The sequence below is a fragment of the Erinaceus europaeus genome, chromosome 9, assembly GCF_950295315.1.
Source record: "Erinaceus europaeus chromosome 9, mEriEur2.1, whole genome shotgun sequence".
NCBI classification, from domain to species: Eukaryota; Metazoa; Chordata; class Mammalia; order Eulipotyphla; family Erinaceidae; genus Erinaceus; species Erinaceus europaeus.
The window spans coordinates 43,914,549-43,934,613 of record NC_080170.1 but is presented as its reverse complement, the minus strand read 5'-3'; the positions used below and the strand labels follow the sequence as shown (position 1 = coordinate 43,934,613).

General features: G+C 38.7%; 1 protein-coding gene across 2 annotated transcripts in view; it reads left to right on the top strand.

The window, feature by feature from the left end:
- The window catches only part of ACBD6 (acyl-CoA binding domain containing 6), a 130,873-nt gene that overhangs the window by 41,694 nt on the left and 69,114 nt on the right, over nucleotides 1-20,065 (top strand). For both annotated transcript variants that reach the window (XM_060197775.1, XM_007525847.3), the window contains one exon: nucleotides 8,105-8,187. In XM_060197775.1, coding sequence (XP_060053758.1) covers nucleotides 8,105-8,187 — 83 coding nt within the window. The remainder of the gene's footprint in view (nucleotides 1-8,104; nucleotides 8,188-20,065) is intronic.

Below are 20,065 nucleotides of genomic sequence, written 5' to 3'. Positions count from 1 at the left end.
TTTCTCTCCCCCTCTCTGTCTTCCCCTCCTCTCTCCATTTCTCTCTGTTCTATCCAACAATGATGACATCAATAACAATAACAACAACAATAACTACAACAATAAAACAACAAGGGCAACAAAAGGGAAAATAAATAAATAAAATTTAAAAAAAAAAGAATGACAAAATTCACTGAAGAAACACAAGAGTGCCCTACTCCAAATTCACTCAAATCCTGCTTTGAGTTTCCCTCTCTGTTCTTAGAATAGGGCACCAAAGTAAAAACCCTGGGTTGAGGGTAAGAGTGCATGTTCAGCTTCATGGGGCTGGGAGGGGGGAGCATGGGATGGGACACAGTCTTTTGGTAGTGGGAATGGTGTTTATGCACATTCCTATTAATTTGTAAGAAAAAGAAACAGAAGAGTGCTTTTATGCAGTTCATTCTCGTGTGGTTGGTTTAGGAACTTTAGGCAAGACTCCCCCGTGTACAGGAGCATATGTAGCATGTGTAATCCCATGCCACTTGCCAGGCTAATTATTTAATTAATTGATTTTTACCAGAACACTGCTCAGTTCGCTCTGGCTTATGTTATTAATTATATTCATCAAATGGCCGAGCCTCTGAAAGGTTCGAGTTTGATGCCAGAATAAAGGCCTTATCCCCCACAGCCTCCTCCTCTAGGTGTACTCATCTTTTCTTCCAGACTTATTTTAGTTATTGAGCTGTTTCCAGTATCTGTATGGAAGAAGAAGGTACCAAGGATATGTGTTTAGTCTATGTTCCTATTGTTTTTAGGGTAAATTTTCTGTCTTTATGATGTTTCCAACTTTTCTAGGTTTATAAGACCCTCTAGTTAATGATTTCCAAGTACTTCAGTAAACTTTTGTTGGACTTTTGTGAAAGATCAACATTTAATCAAGTTTCATGCTTGAGGTTTTAAAAATAATCTTCAGTGGGGACCGGGTGATGGTACACCTGGTTGAGTACACATATTACCATCCACAAGGACCCGAGCTCAAGCCCCCAGCCCCCACCTGCAGGGGGGGAAAGCTTCACAAGTGGTGAAACGGGAGTCCGGCCGTGGCGCAAAGCCATGGCAGGATCCCGGTTTGAGGCCCTGGCTCCCCACCTGCATGGGAGGTCGCTTCACAAGTGGTGAAGCAGGTCTGCAGGTGTCTGTCTTTCTCTCCCCATTTCTGTCTTCCCGTCCTCTCTCTATTTCTTTCTGTCCTATCCAACAATGACATCAATAACAACAATAATAACTACAACAATAAAAAAAAGAGCAACAAAAGGGAATAAATAAATAAAATTTTAAAAAAACAAGTGGTGAAACAGGATTGCAGGTATCTCTCCCTCCCTTCTCAATTTCTGTCTCTAGCTAATAAATAAAAATTTAAAAAATAATAATCTTCACAATTAATTGAAAGGTATGAGTAGAAATGCCATTTAGAATTGCATTTTCTTATTCCTATTTCAGCTTGATCAGTCTCCTAATGGAAGCTATGTTGTGCTTATCTTTTGCATTTGTGTCACTCTTCATGTGCTTTCTTAGAGCAGAGTTCCAGGACCAACTGTATCCAAGGTGAAGTTCATCATGAATCCTCTCTGAGCTGACCCTCAGCAGTAATAGAAAATACCAGAGCAATTACTGCACACACATTAATGGTCTTCTAATCTCCAGCCTTGCATGTAATTGCTGCTGTCGAAAACGATTACTGTCTGCCCAAGTTTCTTTCCCTAGGGGCATCCCTTGATAGAGAGTTAGAAAATGAGAAGAGCATTTCTGAAACTTCTGGATGGTTTTGCTTATAAACCTGTCTAGTTTGAAACTGTAAAACCATAAAATTAACATTGTTTTTTTTCTTTGTCTAGAAGACTGCTCTGAATAAATCTGAGAGTGATAAGAGAAGAATAGTAATTCTGAAGAATTGTAAAGCCAAGGCAGAGAGAGTACTTTATCCCACATCATACAGCTAGACCTAATTAAGCAGGCAAAACAGTAAAGTGGAAGACATAAAACATAGCACATAGAAGTAAGAATTTTCTGTATGCATATGGCAACCTGTTAATTTTTGGAGCCTCAGGCTTGAGAGTCTGTTTACATAACCATTATGCTGTCTTCCCTACCCAACTTGTTATGAGTGTGTGTGTGTGTGTGTGTGTGTGTGTGTGTGTGTGTGTGTGTGTGTGTGTGTGTGTGTGTGTGTGTGTGTGTTTTTTTTCTGCCTCCAGGGTTATAGCTGGGCTCCATGCCTGCAATAAAAATCTACTGCTCCTGGAGGCCATTTTCCCCATTTTGTTGCCCTTGTTGTTGTCATTATTATTGATGTCACTGTTATTGTTGTTGTAGGATAAATAGAGAAATCGAGAGAGGAGGGGAGACAGAGGGGGTGGAGAGAAAGACAGATAGGGGGAGCTGGGGCTCAAACCAGGATCCTTATGCTGGTCCTTGCGCTTTGCGCCACATGTGCTTAACCCACTGCACCTAACCCCCTAATTTTTGAAGTAGTTACTTTTTCAGATGACAAAGGAAGTTTGAACTATGGTGGAATCTGAATCAAGTGATAAGGATTAAGTCTACAATTTATCCTTTTCCTTTTAAGTGAGGGAGAATCTCAATGTCTCAAATAATATAGTCTGAGGCAATATAGAATTGGCAAATTTTACCCTATTGGCTGCCAAATTGGAGTCTCTTTCTTTAACTGCTGATACAACATAAAAGTAACTTAATGGATTTTGAGTAGGAAGAAGTGGAATAAACTTCTTAAGTCTCTGTGAGAAACATTTTCTCAGTGGAAATTGGAAAGGTAAAGTAGCCAAAGTTTACCCCTTCTTGTAGATGAAGTGGATGGGAAGGATAACTAATGCATCTTTGGCAGCTTTATTGCGAATTCAATCTAATAATGATAGATTATTTAAAAATAGCATTTCTTCCTAATATATACCTCTCAAAAAAGTCACCAATGTTCTAATATGTTGTGTGCTGTTGTTCCTGAAAGAGTAATTAGTTTAATACTAAAAAGAAAAAATAAACTCGGAAGGTACTATAATCAAATTATGGAATCAGTTTTTCCCTAAAGACTTTATTAAAAAATATATTGCATTTTACATAAAAATTTTTACAATATCTTCATGAGTAAAAGTAACTTAAATAAACAACCAATGAACAATGGTTATAGAACTTAGGGTATATTACTCCAGACTATCATGCTGGTTTTTAAGTTACATTGGCACAACTTCTGCTCCTGGTCATGGTAGGGACAAGGTAGGGACAAGATTTTCCTTTTTGCTTAAAATAGAAAACTAGATACAATAGATGAAACCATTTATCTTCAAGTATTTCACTAAAAGTGAGAAACTGAAAGTAGGGAAACAAAGTGATCCTCACAGTTGACTGTGCTTATTGCCTGGGACTGGTTTCTGGGCTTCATTGCAGGGAGGGGAGATCTATGAGAGTCTAGGCATTTTCCTGATTGGCTAATAACTTAATATTGGTTTGCAAAACTAAGAGTTCAGGGGCATAACCCACACCCATAGATGTGAGTATATAATTCATCATACTTATCACCAAAGTTCTTGTGCTCACCACCCCTCTGGTAACTGCAGTAGTTTTCATAAAGTCTAGAAGACAGTCTTTCTTTCTCTCTTCCTTCCTCCCTCCCTCCCTCCCTTTCTTTCTTCCTCTTTTGCAAGTTTGCTTGCTTTAGTTTTCTACATTCAACATAAGAGTGATACCAACCAACCAGTAGTTGTCTCTTACCCTTTACTTATTTCACTTAGCATAAGTACCCAGTTTCAGACATTTTGTCTAAGAATGATAAAGTTTCTTTTGTTCATTTTACATGGGATTTTTAAAAATATATATTAGCATGAGAAAGAGAACCAGAGTACCCTCTGACACATAGGATGCCAGGAATTGAACTCAGAATCTCATGCTTAGAAGTCTGATACACATCCACTATACCATCTCCTGAGCCCTAAAATATCTTTCTAAAATGTAGAGTAGTATTCCACTGAGTGTGTATCTCATTATCCCATAACTTCTTTTTTTTTTTAACTAATTATTTATTGAGAAAGATAGGAGAGGGAGAGAACCAGACATCACTCTGGTACATATGCTGCCAAGGATTGAACTCAGGACCTCATGCTTGAGAGTTCAGTGCTTTATCCACTATACCACTTCCTGGACCACATCCTTAACTTCTTTATCTAGTCATTTACTCATTTAGGTTGATTGCAAGACCCAATATTTGAGAAGGATCTTCTTGCATAGACAGAGTTCTGGAACTCTACAGAGTTCACTCTCCTGAGCTGAATATTAATGTGTATATATGTAAGAGGAAACTAGCAGACTGGAGAGAGAAAATACAAAATAACAGTAGGCCAGATAATATAGTAGCTGACATAAGACTGAGATTATTTCATTTTCTTCTAGTCAGAGAGAGAGCAAATGCAATATATTGGGGTATGTTAGAAACCTCAGAAGGATTTTACTTCCATAGTGGAACTAAATTAAGCAGTCTACTAAAGGCTACTCTGCTTCTGCCCTACCTAACAAAGGTTTAAAGTTACACTTTCAAATGAATCAAATAGATTCAACTAAACTCATGCCAAAGCAAAATTGACGTAAGCATAAGTGACCCACCAAAATATAGTAACTAACAGTATAAATTTTACGGTGTACCACCTATATTAAAATCTTTAAAGCATGCAAAGACAGCATGAAAATATAACAGTCTAGGAAGCCAGTGGTTAAGCACACATGTTACCATGTACAAGTACCCAGGTTCTAGCCACCCCCTCTTCCCACCTGTAAGGGAGAGGCTTCATGAGCAGTGAAGTAAGTAATGTAGGTGTTTCCCTATCTCCCTCCCCTCCACCCTCACTTTCTCTCCATCCTATCAAATGAAGAAGGAAATAAAAAGGATAAAATGGCTGTCAGGAGTGGAAGATTCATCTCACAGGAACTGAGCCCCAGCAATAACCTTGAAGACCCCACCAATATGTCCTGGAGCTCAGCTTCCCCAGAGACCCACCCTACTAGGGAAAGAGAGAGGCAGACTGGGAGTATGGACCGACCAGTCAACGCCCATGTTCAGCGGGGAAGCCATTACAGAAGCCAGACCTTCTACCCTCTGCAACCTTCAACGACCCTGGGTCCATGCTCCCAGAGGGATAGAGAATGGGAAAGCTATCGGGGGAGGGGTGGGATATGGAGATTGGGCGGTGGGAATTGTGTGGAGTTGTACCCCTCCTACCCTATGGTTTTGTTAATTAATCCTTTCTTAAATAAAAAAAAATAAAAAAACAAAGAAAAAAAAAGAAAAAGAAGAAAAAGGAAAGAAATAGTCTGCATCCAAGAGAAAAACTGTCAATGAAGGCAGATGCAGAAATAATACAGATGAAAATAGACACTGTATATTTTACGGGGTGGGGGAGATAGCACAGTGATTATGCAAAAGACTTTCATGCCAGAAATTCTGAGGACCCAGGTTCAGTCCTCAGCACCACCATAAGCCAGAGCTGAGCAATGCACTGATTTTAAATATATGTATAGATACATATACATATATACGTGCATATCTGAGAAAGTAGAGTGAATATGAATATAGCAGAAAGAGAACTGAAAGATACAGAAAGATCCAAATGGAACTTCCAGAGATGAAAGAAAATATCTAAAGTGAAAAATATGTGGGGTAGGATTGGCAGATTGTTTTCTTCTCTCTTTTCCTCTCCTTCCTTTTCCTTTCTTCTCTTTTTGCCACTAGGGTTCTTTCTTTCTTTCTTTTTTTTTTTTCACCAGAGCACTACTCAGCTCTGGCTTATGGTGGTTCAGGGGATTGAACCTGGGACTTTGAAGCCTCAGGCATGAGGATCTCTTTGCATAACCATTATGCTATCTACCCCTGCCCACCAGGGTTATTTCTGGGCTCAGTGCTGGCATTATAGTCCACTTCTCCTGGAGGCCATTCCCCTCTGCCCCCTTTGTCTTTTTTCCTCTTATTTGACAGGACAGAGAGAAATTGAGAGGGGAGAAGGAGAGAAAAAGATACTTACAGACCTGCTTCATTGCTCATGAAGTGATGTCCACATGGTTTAAGTCTGGATCCTTGCACATGACAACTTGTGCATTCAACCAATAAATAATAGCTGTAATTTTAAGCATTTTATGAAAACTGTAAGAGCTTTTCAGCTTTTATTTAATGAGATTTGGGTTAAGTAAGTTTTTTTTTTTTTTTGGAGGGCTACCCTGTTAATTTTGAGATGTTCAGCAGTAAATACTGGTGTCTCCTCCTTGTTAGATGCCAGATGAGACTTACATGTTGCAATAAAAAAAAAAAAAAAAAAAAAAACACTCCCCACCTGCAGAAGGGTTGCTTCTTAAGCCGGGAAGCAGGTCTGCAGGTGTCTGTCCTTCTCTCCACTCTCTTTGTCTTCCCCTTCTCTCTCAGTTTCTCTCTGTCCTATCCAATAACAACAACAAGAGCAACAAAGTGGGGGGGGGGGGAAGGCCTCCAGGAGCAGTGGATTCGTGGTGCCAGCACTGAGCCCCAGCTATAACCCTAAAAACAAAATTAAATTTAATTTAATTTAAAAAATCAACTCACATCGTGCAGATATCCTTTGAGGAGGAAAGGGGATAATGAAACTTTCTGTAGTTGGGAGTCATTGCCATAGACTCTAGAAACTTACTGAACCACAAAGAGAAATGTAAAAATAAGCATCTCAAGGCTCATCATAGTCAGTTTGCTGAAAACCTGTAAAAAAGAGAAAAAAAAACTTAAAGCATCCAAACTAAAACCATGATATTTAGAAATAGTAACACAGACTTCTTTTCAATAGACTGAACTCAGTAGGGCAATATTAAATTTCTGTTCTTTTTTTTTTTTTTTTTTTCTTTTTTACCAGAGCACTGCTCAGCTTTGGGTTATGGTGGTACAGGGGATTGAACCTGGGACTTTGGAGCCTCAGGCATAAGAGTCTCTTTGCATAACTATTATGCTATCTACCCCTACCCAATAGGGCAATATTAAAAAAGAAAATGTACCAACTTATAATTCTGTATCAATTAAGATAGGTTTCAAAAAGGAAGCTGAATTTGTTTAATTTTCCTAGTTCAATTAAGGGAGAAATAAATCATCCATTTTGCTTGTTGGTCTTTAGTTTAAAGCATTCATTTACCTTGCCCCCAAAATTTATTCTCTAAGAAGTGAAGGACTGAAGAAAAGAAAAAAAGAGGAATTAGGGTTTTACTAAGTACTCCTTTGTCAGTATCAGTCTCAGATACTTTGTAATTAATAATGAAAAGTTATTATTTGTAACATACCCTTTTGTCATAAAAGTGATAATTGATTTGACTCATACTTTTTTTTTTTAAAAAAAGTGCCATTTCTAGAAACTTTAGTTCCCTAGTAGCATAAGGAACTGGTAGAAGATGTTGTATCTATTATTATTATTATTTATTTATTTAAGTAAACTAAGAGGGAAGGGAGTGATAGAGTGGAGAAAGACAGAGACACCTGTAACACTGCTACATAGCTCAAAAAGCTTTCTCCCTGCAAGTGGGGACCAGGAGCTTGAGCCCCGATCTTTGCACATTGTAACGTGCACTCAACCAGGTGCACCACCACTGAGGCCCAAATATGTTATATCTCCAGGATCTTTTTCCTCAATCCAGTTATTAAATATATAAAGTAATGACTTAAAAAAAAAAAAACTTTCTTTTTCAAAAATACTGTGAAATATTCTGTATGTAGCAAGTGCCTGTATTTTTCTACAGTGAAACTAGTCTTTTTATATAAATTCAATTAAAGTGTTTAATTTTGGTTTTAAGATAAGTCTTGAATTTTTTTTTTAAGATTTATTTTATGGGGCTAGATGGTAGCACACTTAGTAGAGCAGACATATTATCATGCATGAGGACCTGGGTTCAAGTCCCTGGTCCACCTGCAGGGGGAAAGCTTCATGAGTAGTGAAGCAGTGTTATAGGTGTTATTGGGACCTTGGTGGAGGGTCAAATATCTAGCATTCCTTGGTTGACTAATATTTTATGACTAGGTTAAATACACACTGCTCTTTAATCCATGTTTCTTTTTTCTCTCCCCCTCCCCCCCCAATAGTTACCAGAGAAGAAAGGAAAAGAAGCCAAGACAGGTTTTGGTGGGCCAGTTGTTAGTTCTCTGTATCAAGAAGAAATCATAAGGTAGTTTCTCTTTTGTTCTTTGACAATGGTGTGTGTGTGTGTGTGTGTGTGTGTGTGTGTATTAATAATACATATATTCGGGGCCAGGTGGTGGCACACCTCATTAAGCACACATGTTACAGTGCTCAAGGTCCTGGGTTCATGCCCCCAGTCCATACCTGCAAGGGGAAAGCTTTGCAAGTGGTGAAGCAGGGCTGCAGGTGTCCTCTGTCTCTCTCCCTTCCTATCACCCCTTTCCCTCTCAATTTCTGGCTCTCTCTATCCAACAAATAAAGAAAGATTAAAATTAAAATTATATTCATCCTGAAATTTTTCATTTGTGGAGAACTTTTTCTTAAAATGAAACTGATTTGATGGTATCTCTAGATAGTGGGAGGTTTTTTATGTCTCAGCCATTCTTGGTTTTCCAAAATACCATTATTTCTTTAGAAGACTTTGAGTTTTATAGTTTATTTCTCTGACTATAAATTAAGATCCATTTTGGTATAAGATAGTATGTTATGGAAACATTAAAGAATTATCATATGATCCAGAATTCAATCTCTCCTTTTATATCCAAAACGAGGCAGAATCTCAAAGATAAATTGGGACTTACACACCCAAGTTCATAGCAGCACTGTTCACAGTAATCAAGATCAGAACTATCCAAGTGTCCATTGGCAATGTGTAGCACATACATAATATGGAGTATTATTCAGCCTTTAAAAGGAATGAAATTCTGGAATGGGGAGATATGCAGCAGTACCACACCAGACTTGCATACCTGGAGCCCCAGAAATCCCAAGTTCAAAACCTAGCACTGCCATTTGCTAGAACTGAACTGAGCAGTTAACTCAAATCATTGTCTCCCTCTCTCTCTCCCTCTCCCTCTCCCTCCACATCCCCTTAAAATAAAATAAAGAGGGAGCTGGGCAATAGTGCATCGGGTTAAGCACACACAGTGCAAAGTGCAAGGACATGCTCAAACATCCCAGTTCGAGTTCACAACTCCCCACCTGCAAGGAGGTTGCTTCACAAATGGTAAAGCAGGTCTGCAGGTGTCTTTCCTTCTTTTCCTCGCCTCTGTCTTCCCCTTCCTCTCAGTTTCTCTCTGCCCTATCCAACAATAACAGCAACAACAGTGGGAAAAAAGGCCACGAAGAGCACTGGATTCTTAGTGTAGCCACTGAGCCCCAGCAGTAACCCTGGAGGCAAAAATAAAATAAATAATGGGGCTGGGTGGTGACACACTCAGTTAAATGTACATGTTACAGTGTGTAAAGACCTAGGTTCAAGCCTCTGGCCCCCACGAGTGGTGAAGCAGTGCTGCAGGTGTCTCTTTTTCTCCTCTTATACTCCCCTTCTTAAGTTCTCTCTCTCTCTCTATCCAGTAAATAAAACTAAAAAATAATAATAAAATAAAAAGGGCTCCTTTAAAAAAATTAAAATTCTGACACTTGGATGACTCTTGAACACTTAAACTAATGAAATAAACCAGATACAGAAGGTAAATACAGTGTGATTCTATTTATCTGAGGTCTTTTTTTTTTAGATTTTTATTTATTAATTTATTAATGAGAAAGGAGGAGGAGAGAGTAAGAACCAGATATCACTCAGGCACGTGTGCTGCTGCTTCTTCTTCTAGCGTTTGCCCTTCTTCCGTAGCCAGTCAACAGCGTCAGGTTGAGCCTGATGTAAAGTTTTGAGACCTCCTTTGAATCTGGAGAGGTGACAGTCATTGACTATGTGGGTCATAGTCTGTCTGGAGCCTCAGGGGCAGTTCGAGTCGTCTCTGGCTCCCCAGCGATGGAACATAGCGGCGCACCAGCCATGGCCTGTTCGATAGCGATTGAGGAGGGCCCAATCATAACGTGCTAGGTCAAAGCCGGGTTGACGCTTGCTTGCAGGGGTCTGTGATGAGGTGTTTGTTCTTTACCTCAGCTGACTGCCAACTCTGTTTCCAAGAGTCTGGAACAGAGAAGTTCAGTGTAGGCGTAGGGGACCAGATTGGGTGACGAGACGTCAAGCGTTGGACGTGTGCTGCTGAGGACCGAACTCAGGACATCATGCTTGAGAGTCCAAAGCCCCATCACTGCGCCACCTCCTGACCACTTTATCTGAGGTCTTAGGAATAGAAACAAAGTAAAACTGTGGTTGTCAGGAACTCAAGGAAGTGGAGTTGATCTGTTGAGTGGAGAGTTTTATTTTGTAGGCTGAAAAAGTTCTGGAGGTTGGTTGCATAACAATGTGAACATATTTAACAATACTGAACTGTACACTTAGAAGTAGTTAAGATGGTAAATTTTACTTTTTACCAGAGCATTGCTCAGCTCTGGCTTATGGTGGTGCAGGGGATTAAACATGAGACTTCAGAACCTCAGTTATGAAAGTCTTTTTGCGTAACCATTATATCTATCTCCTGAGTAAATGTTACGTATTTTTCAACAATCTTTTAAGGGGTCGTATGTATTAAGGAATGTCTTAAAATTTGTTGAGCGCGCATGGCGCAAAGTGCAAGGACCAGCTTATGGATCCCACTTCGAGCCCCTGGCTCCCCACCTGCAGGGGGGTCACTTCACAGAGGTGGTAGAGTGGGTCTGCAGGTGTTTGTCTGTCTTTCTCTTCCCCTCTCTGTCTTCCCCTCCTCTCTCAATTTCTCTCTGTCCTGTCCGACAGTAGCAGCAGCAATGGCAACAGCATTAACAATAATAACAACAATAAGGGCAACAAAAAATGGGAAGAGATGGCCTCCAGGAGTAGTGGATTTATGGTGCAGACACCGAGCCCCAGCGATAACCCTGGAGGCAAAAAAAATATATATGTCACATGACACACTTGTCTCAGATTGTTCCTCTAGAAACAGAAGCAAGGAATAGGAATTTCTGATGCTCCTAATCCTTTCTGAGTTGCATGAACTTTTCTTATTAACATAAAACAAATTAGTTCTAATTTTCAAATGGAAAATTGGGTTCACCTAAATTCATTGGAAAAAAATTACTCTTCACAGAAGGAAATAGCATTTGTACTAATATTTATGTTCAATTCTCTCAGGGGAGTTTTCTGACATAAAGATGTAGTGCTTAGAATTCCCAGGTAGCTTTCTAAAAGGAAAATCAGTGGTAACAGGCTTTCATGTCAGAGTATGCAGTTAATGACCAGCAGTCAGCTAATACCAGGCACTGATTTGAGTTTGTTTGATTAGGAAGCACAACAATATTACTATGAGGGAAATAAGAAAATACATTGCCATCCTTATCCCTTTTCGGAATCCCTAAGAATTCTAAGGAACCTATATTCTTAGTGTTCTGATACCTTCATGGTTAATGGAATGAAATATGAATCTGCTGTGGTCATAACTGATTAGTCTTAGCTTTATTTTATTAAACCACCTAAGTATTAGTCTTCTTATGATATGATCTAAATCTCTGTATTCTATAACATATTAGTAAAACATGAAACATGACTATCAGAGCCACTGAAAGCCTCTTAAGCATTACAAACAGTAATTTTGTTACTACTGCAGCAGATCAGAAATTTATTTTTTAATATAACAACTGCAGTTTAATAAACTGGATCATGATAAGGATTACTATATACTAAAATGCTAGATTATTCTAGTGAATGACCAGATATATTGTCCATTAAATTTTACTTGTATTTTGATCAAATATAGTTTCTGGTGTTTAATTTTTCCAAGGAAAGTTATGTTTTAATTGAGATTTATTGCTGCTTCTTCACAAAATTATGCTCAACGGCAAGTGAAAGTGACAATAGATGTTAGTAGTAAACTTGAACAAAAGTGCAATTTATAGAACCACTGTTTTTAAAAACATAAACATAAAAACATTTTGTTTTAAAAGCATAAAATGGATTTTGAAAGTCAATTTTTAATCCCTTAACATACATAAACTTTGTTGTAAAACCTCAAGCCATTTAATAAGGCTCCACTCTTAGAGCAACTTTCCTGACTAATGTGCTCTGAAGGTGGGAAGATAGGGCCCATTTTAATTTTATTGTAAAGGTTCTTGAGCCAAGGCCTTTGGGACCAATTCTGAGCTTGCTCCCTGACTATTTTGATTCTGACCTTTATTTCCACTCTGTCACAGAAAGTGACAGTATAATGTCATAGGTACAAATCTCTCTGTTAATATTCCAGAGCTCTGAAACCCATTTCTCATTCTGAAAGTAGTTAATTGCTCTGTAGTTTCATGGTAGGTTTATAATGTGTAAAACTAACCAAGTACAAAAAATGATGGTTTAAACCAAACTGCTAGCTTCAAATAGGCTGTGCCCGTCCTTGGAGAAGTTAGTTGCCTGTAAAACAGGGATGGTAATTATTGTGCCTTTATCATGTGGCACTTATATGGATTAAATGATTACTACACCAGAGGTATCCAAGACTGTATTTGTCACAATCTAAGTTATCAGGTTAGATGACTGACAGTTAGCTTTTACTAGTAACGTTACTCAGCTTTAGTGACCCCACAGAGGAGACCCATGACCCAGCACAGATGTTAGGACCACATGTCAGTCTGATTAGAATATTAAGTATAAGTTTTGATTGATTGATTTTGCAAAAGAAACGGGAAATTAGGGAAGCAGAACCAATGCTGTGTTTGGAAACACAGAAGCAAGAGAGCAATAGCCTAGTAACTCACAGTTACTTCAGTGCTGAGATGGGTTGTGTTCCATCCGTACTGCATACTGCTTTATAAGCACACTCCTTTGCAAAGAGTCCACAGTCCTGCACTCACTCAACAAAAAAAAATCACTCTTGGTGACTTGTAAACTTGAAGACTTTATTGAAAAGCTTAGAGGCATGTATCTTAACTTGTGTAAAACCTTGGGCAACAGAACAAGTTCTACAGATGGTAGAGTAGTGCTGTAGTGTCTCTATCCGAAATAAAAAAGAGTTTTTAAAATTTGGCCCTGGAGTAGTAGAATCATGCATGGTTTTATCAAGAAGTTGGCACATGAATTAGTACATTAGAGCAGGAATTTAAAATGCAGTAACTGAAGCGTGTGTAGTATTAATTCCACCCTGCAATAAGATTTGATATTCTGTTATGTAGTTTGATGCTATGTAATCTATCAGAATTTTATTAATCTCACTTACACAGGCAGCCATCTGGACCTTCTCGAAGGCCAGAGCAGTATGCAACGCAAATGATTGATGGGCTCTGGAATTGATTAGTTGTTCTATGAGACAAATGAACTGTTTTGGCAGAAAATACCAGAGGTCACTGATGTGGTCAGACACAAAAGCCTGTAGAATTTTAAAGAGATGCTTTCATATTGACTTATAAAGTTTTCATTTTTAAACAATAATGGACTTTGAAAATATATCATAAATATTTTTCATTGACTTCTCTTTAGTCCTGATTTAAAATGGAAGAATGGATATAAAAAAATGAATGTTTCGTCCTTTAATTTTGTATTTTTAGTGAAAACATGACCTAGAATAAAAGTAGCAAAAGTCTATCACATCCACATAAGTTGTATTCTTAAAATTTTCTAAAAAGAGGTGAGACTGGAGAAAAAAACTTTCAACATACATGATTTTATGGCAAATGATTTATAAAATCAGATGGTATAAAATCCTATTACTTATTCAAAGTTTTACACTGTTGGATAGCAATCTGTGTTTAACAAATCTAGTTAAGGCTGAAGTTTCATAAGTTTATCAATATGTTTTGTATTTCAAAATGGAAATTGGATTCTAGGCTAGGCCACTCTAGGACACTTTTGTCCCATTGACAACTCTGCCCTTAGCACCAAAAGATTATCCTGTTCCCTCCATCTGTTTGGCTGATGGCAAAGAAATCCTTCCCCATTTTACCATGTTGCCCATGATCAACACTGTGTTAACACTTTTGTGATAGGTGATAAATTGGATGACATATGTCTTGTTACATTCTGGTTATTCTTTGAAGACTACACACGTGTGTATAGGCAAGTGGATAACTCCCCCTGAGCATCTGACTGCTGAGAATGAACTTGAGTTATGGATTTATTCAGCCTGTAAAACCTCAGCTGGCATAAATAATTGAGAAAGCAAAGGTTTGTGTGTGGTGCATACCTCAGGGACTCGGGGCTCCCTTCCTCCTCTCTACCTCCCTTTCTTATGAAAATGATCCCAGTTGCACTCTCAGATAATAACACACCAAGCAATTAAAAGCCATGGGTGGCTGGAGAGAGGAGAAAAGGTTTACTTAATGAGCTTTTCCTCTCTCAGGGCCCATGAGAGCCTCAGGAATGACAAGGCGATTAAAGCAAAGAGATAATTATAGATTATGTGAAAATGGGTGCCTTGGGACACACAGGTCTTGACATAAACAGTAACTGTTGTAAGAGTCCCCCAGCTCTCATATTCCCCGTCTTCCTATGCCCTTTATTCAGCTCCTGAGTGCTCAGTGTCAAGATGCCAACCAGGCATACAGCAGGTCCACCTGTTTGCAGATCTGTAGTTTTTTTTTTTTTTTTTTTGCCCTTTCTGTGCAAGAGAGCATTACCAACACCATCTCTCCTTTTTTTCCTTCTCCTCCTTCACTGCCTTCATACTTTGTTCTCCCTTTCCTGTATATTCTTTGTTTTAATTTGTTTCTTCTCTTTCACTTTATGTTTATATTATATTTGTAAAACACTAAGACTTAGACTTGTTTACAAAGTTCTGTGTGTAAGTATGTGCCTATAATGGTGTCTGTATTTATTGGGTAATAGAAAAACAGAAAAAAAAAGTCATGACTTTACTCAATATGTATATACTATTAACATCATGATAAATAAAAGGTGGTATATAGTAAAAATACAAATAAAATCTTTTCTTTTTTTTTTTTTTTTTTTTCCTCCAGGGTTACCGCTGGGGCTTGGTGCCTGCACTACAAATCCACTGCTCCTGGAGGCTATTTTTCCCAATTTGTTGCCCTTGTTGTGGTTGTTATTGTTGTCATAGCTGCCACTGTTTCTGGATAGGACAGAGAGAAATCAAGAGAGGAGGGGAAGACAGAGGGGAGAGAAGGCTAGATACCTGCAGACCCGCTTCACTGCTTGTGAAACAACCCCCCCTGCAGGTGGGGCGCTAGGGACTAGAACTAGAATCCTTGTGCTTGGCACCATGTGCACTTAACCCACTGCGCTACTGCCCCGCCCCCCAAATAAAATCTTTTCTATATTAAAATATTTTGTAGTTAAAATATATGAATGTTAGCAAACAGCTTATAAATGTGTTGTGAAATAGTCATTTTCTTTTTTTAAAATATTTTTCATGTTTTTATTTATGTATTTGGATAGAGGCAGAGAGGAATTGAGAGGTAAGGGGGAAATAGAGACCCGGGGGCCAGGTGGTTGAGCACATATGGCGCCGCAAGGACCAGCGTAAGGATCCCGCTTTGAGACAGCAATTCCCCACCTGCAGGAAGTAGCTTCACAAGCGGTGAAGCAGTTCTGTGGGTGTCTTTCTCTCCCCCTCTCTGCCTTCCTCTCTTCTCTCAATTTCTCTGTCCTATCCAACAATAGCAGTGGCAACAATAACAAAGGAAACAAAATTGGGGAAATGGCCTCTAGGAGCAGTGGATTCTTAATGCAGGCAATGAGCCCAAGCAATAACTCTGGAGGCAGGGAAAAAGAGAGAGAGACCTGTAGAACTGTTTCACCACTTGTGAAGCTTCCCCTCTACAGTTGGTGACCTGGGTCTTGAACCTGGGTCTATGTGCACTGTAAGTACTCTACCAGGTCTGCCACTGCTGGGCCCCAATCATTTTCTTAAGTGCTCATTTAATTGTGATCAGCTATTCTCTCACTGCTGAAAGCACACAATTTGGGTTTATTTGATCGCCTTTCAATTTACAAGGACTTTGCTGATTACATGGCAACATTAAAAAATGCTTGTTCATTGAAGTTCGAATTCTGTGTAAGAGAAGCATTATTATTACATTACGTTTTTTTTTTTTTAATTTTCCAACTGATACAATTTTTTTTTTTTTTTTTGTCTCCAGAGTTATTGCTGGGGCTCGGTGCCTACACTATGAATCCGCTGCTCCTGGAGGCTATTTTTTTCCCCTTTAGTTGCCCTTGTTGTTTATCATTGTTGTTGTTGTTATTGTTGTTGGACAGAGAGAAATCGAGAGAGAAGACAGAGTAGTCGAGAGAAAGATAGACAATTGCAGACCTGAATGCTTCACTGCTTGTGAAGCAATCCCTTGCAAATGGGGAACCAGGGACTCAAACTGGAGCCATTAAGTGGGTCCTTGCACTTTGCGCCATGTGCGCTTAACCCACTGCACTCCCTTCTGGCCCACCCAATATAAAATTTTATCTGTGCATTAGATAACTATGTTAACAGTCTTTAATTATACTTTTCTTAGATAATTGTGCCATATTCTATTCTGTATCTCTCATTCCATAACGTATCAGAAATTCTTGTTTTTTACATTCCAAAATAATCCAAATTAGTCTGCTTTCCATTGCTGCCACTGAAGACAGTTATGTCTTTGTATCACCATCACTACTCTTGGTAATTGCCATCTTTTTTCCAGAACTCGATAGATTTGAGAATGAACTTGATGACTCATATCTCAGCATATCACTCTCCTACATAAAACCCTTTAGTGATTTTTCCCCCCATAGTGGCTGGCATAGAATTTAGAAATCCTTAATATGTCTTATAAGACCACTTATCAACTTATCCAGTGCTGGATGCCCTCCTCTCCCTTACTCATTCTACTCTGGCCACATTGGTTTATTTTTATTTCCATGAAAGTCTATTTAACATTTTATCACACAAATTGATTGGATCACATATGCTAGGTTCTTAAAGTAATAAAAATTCCAGCTCACATTTATTGATCACTATGTGTTAGCTACATAGAACATGTTTTTTTATATATTCTTTAACTTAGTCTTCAGAATAATCCTGTGAGATGTAGTTTTCTTAATACCTCTCTCCATTTCACAGATAAAGAAACTGAAAATCTAATGTTAAGTTACTTGTCCAAGGTCATTTGGTTAGTAACTCTGCTCTTAATTATACAACTCTACATTATACTACTCCCAAGATATTTAAGAAATCATTGTAATCTCCAGTTAATTAAGTTGAATTTAATACTTGTTATATTAATAGAGCGGCTATCTTTGGTTTACATTTTTTAATTAAAATTCTTTTCCATTTAGTGTTTTTAAAAATGTGCTTCACTGATAAAATTAGAGACTGTGATCTTTCATTTATCAATATACTGATGATGATGTTTCCTTTGGATTAATTGTTTTTATTGATTTTGACTTACCTTAATGGTTTAGAATATAACTCAACTCTGTAGAGCCTGTTAGCATTCTATAGATTTTTCTGATGAGGCCACTGGTTTTCCAGAGATTGATCAGAAATAAGCTACAGTTTTTTTCTTATAGGCATTTAAAGTATCACAAAATTTCAATCAACTTCTGAGTTAAACAGATTTTAAGAGGTGAGAATATATCTTAGTACTTGGTGTCTTTATGAATCATGAGTAAATAGCATTCCCAGTATAATGACTTATCTAAGAAGTACCTAGCATTGATCTTCCTTTTACCATTAGTTTTTGAAGGAAGAAAGATAGAGGAAATTCAGAGGGCCAAGATAACTAAATAGAGAAGGCCTTTATATCCCTCTTCCTAGCATCAACAAGAGTCACAATAATACCTGAAAATGCTTAGATAGAACAGACTTTCAACAAGAGAGAAAAGATCACTAGCTGACAGGACACAGAAAGATTTAAAAAAATCTCTACAGAAGATTTAAAAAAAAAAAATTGTGGTATGGGAGGTGGTGCAGTGGATAAAGTATTGAATTCTTAAGCATGAGGTCCTAAATTCAATCCCCAGCAGCTCATGTACCAAAGTGATGTCTGGTTCTTTCTCTCTCTCCTCCTTTCTCATTAATAAGTAAATAAAATATTTTTTAAAAGTCCCTCCAAACTGCAATCAGAAGAGAACTATAAATTATGAGGCTCAAATCTATCTATCATGGACCAGGCTGTACCAATATCCAGATTCCCCAATCCTGTTCTGTAACACTACAACAGTGTGATACTAGAAATTAAAAACTGTAAAGAGGGAAATGGGGAGTCACCCGTCTACTCGGACCAACCAGGTTAGCTTACTAGAACTCTAATAGATGCCATAGATGTCGTTTTGGAATTCAGATTCCACAGTAACAGAACCTAGAGTAGATCAGAGAAAATCCCCTCCCTAGCCTTTTTACAGCCCACATGGTTACTGCTCCATTAGCTTAGAACTCTATAACAACATGAAATGGCAAATAGGCTATAAAGATAGGGACAGGGAGTCACAGCTGCAGCCCTCCCAGCTATGTGGTAGTTTGCTGAAACTGGAAGTGGGAGATGTACCATATTGGAGTCCAATTTCCATAGCAACAGACGACGGTTAATATTCCTGGCTCACAGCATGCCAGAGTTGTGTCCTGCCAGAATCAAAGCATGTACAGCGCTGCCATAACCTAGACTGAGACTCCAGCTACATATGAGACCTGGCCTGCCATCCATGGAAACCTACTGACTGTTGAATACTTGCAATCCCTAGTTTCTGACCAGTACCTAGATTCAAGCACACACTCCTCAGTTGTAGGTCCTCAGAGAACATCAAACACCATGAAAATCATCTACAGTGTTGGATCAAAATGCCAACTGGAAGAAAATCCCAAACTCAACAAAGCTATATAAACTTTTGAAAGAGGACATCAAAACTAAGTTCCTGAGGATATGAGTTCAATGCAAGAAAAACTTCAACAAAGTATGAGAGATGTCTTAGCAGAAATTAAAGGGAGTCCGAGTGGTGGCGCACCAGGTTAAGTACACATAGTACAAAGCACAAGGACCACTCTTGGTTTCTGGTTTGAGCCTGGGCTCCCCACCTGCAGGGGGGTTGCTGCAGTGAAGCAGGTCTGCAGGTGTCTATCTTTCTCTCTCCCTCTCTAGCCTCTCTCAATTTCTCTCTGTCCTGTCTAATAAAAGAAGAAAAGAAATGGCCTCCAGGAGCAGTGAACTCATAGTGAAAGCACCGAGCCCCAGAGATAACCTTGGAGGCAAGGAAGGAAGGAAGGGAAGGAGGGAGGAAGGAAAAGAAAGAACATAGTAACCACGCACTAAAATGTTGGTATCCTTCTAAAACCCCTTCTGTTTCATTGGTTTAATCCCCCCTGCTTAACACTGTATTCTATTTACATAACCACTATTAAAACTAAGCACTGGCATGCCTGCAGGGCATTGGTTTAATCCCCACTGGTTCACGATGTCTTTTAACTCTGCCCCCTCTCGTAGTCACCCTGATCTCCACCACTGTCTTTTCGCTCCACCCTCTCTAAGTCACATCCTGTTTACACCCTACTTGGCGAGTATATATATAAGGACAGGATTGTGATTATAGTTAGTTTAGATGGCTTAGATTGTGCTGCATTCCACATGAATAAAGACTGAACTACCACTCAGCCATGAGTCTCTGGTCGTCTGTCTCCCGCCCACGAAGCTAGAACGGCATAATGGCACCCTGAACAGGGACTGGCACTAAAATATAGTAGAAAGCGAGGCAGTGGCACACCCAGTTGAATGCAAAGACAAGGACCCAAGTTCAGTTCCTCAACCCTCATCTGCAGAGAAAAAGTTTCACAAGCAGAGAAGCAGTGCTGCAGGTGTCTCTCTATCTCACCTTCCCCTCTCAGCTTCTTTCTATCCTATCAAATAAATATTTTTAAATAATAAAGTAGTGGGATCTACTAGCAGAGAGAAACCTCTCTCTATCTTTCCGTCTTTCCATGTCTGTCTCTCTAAAATTAAAAAAAAAAAAAGTCTGCCAAGGTGACCCAGAAACTTTAGGCAGTAATTTTGTTTTCTCATTTGAGTTATAATTATTA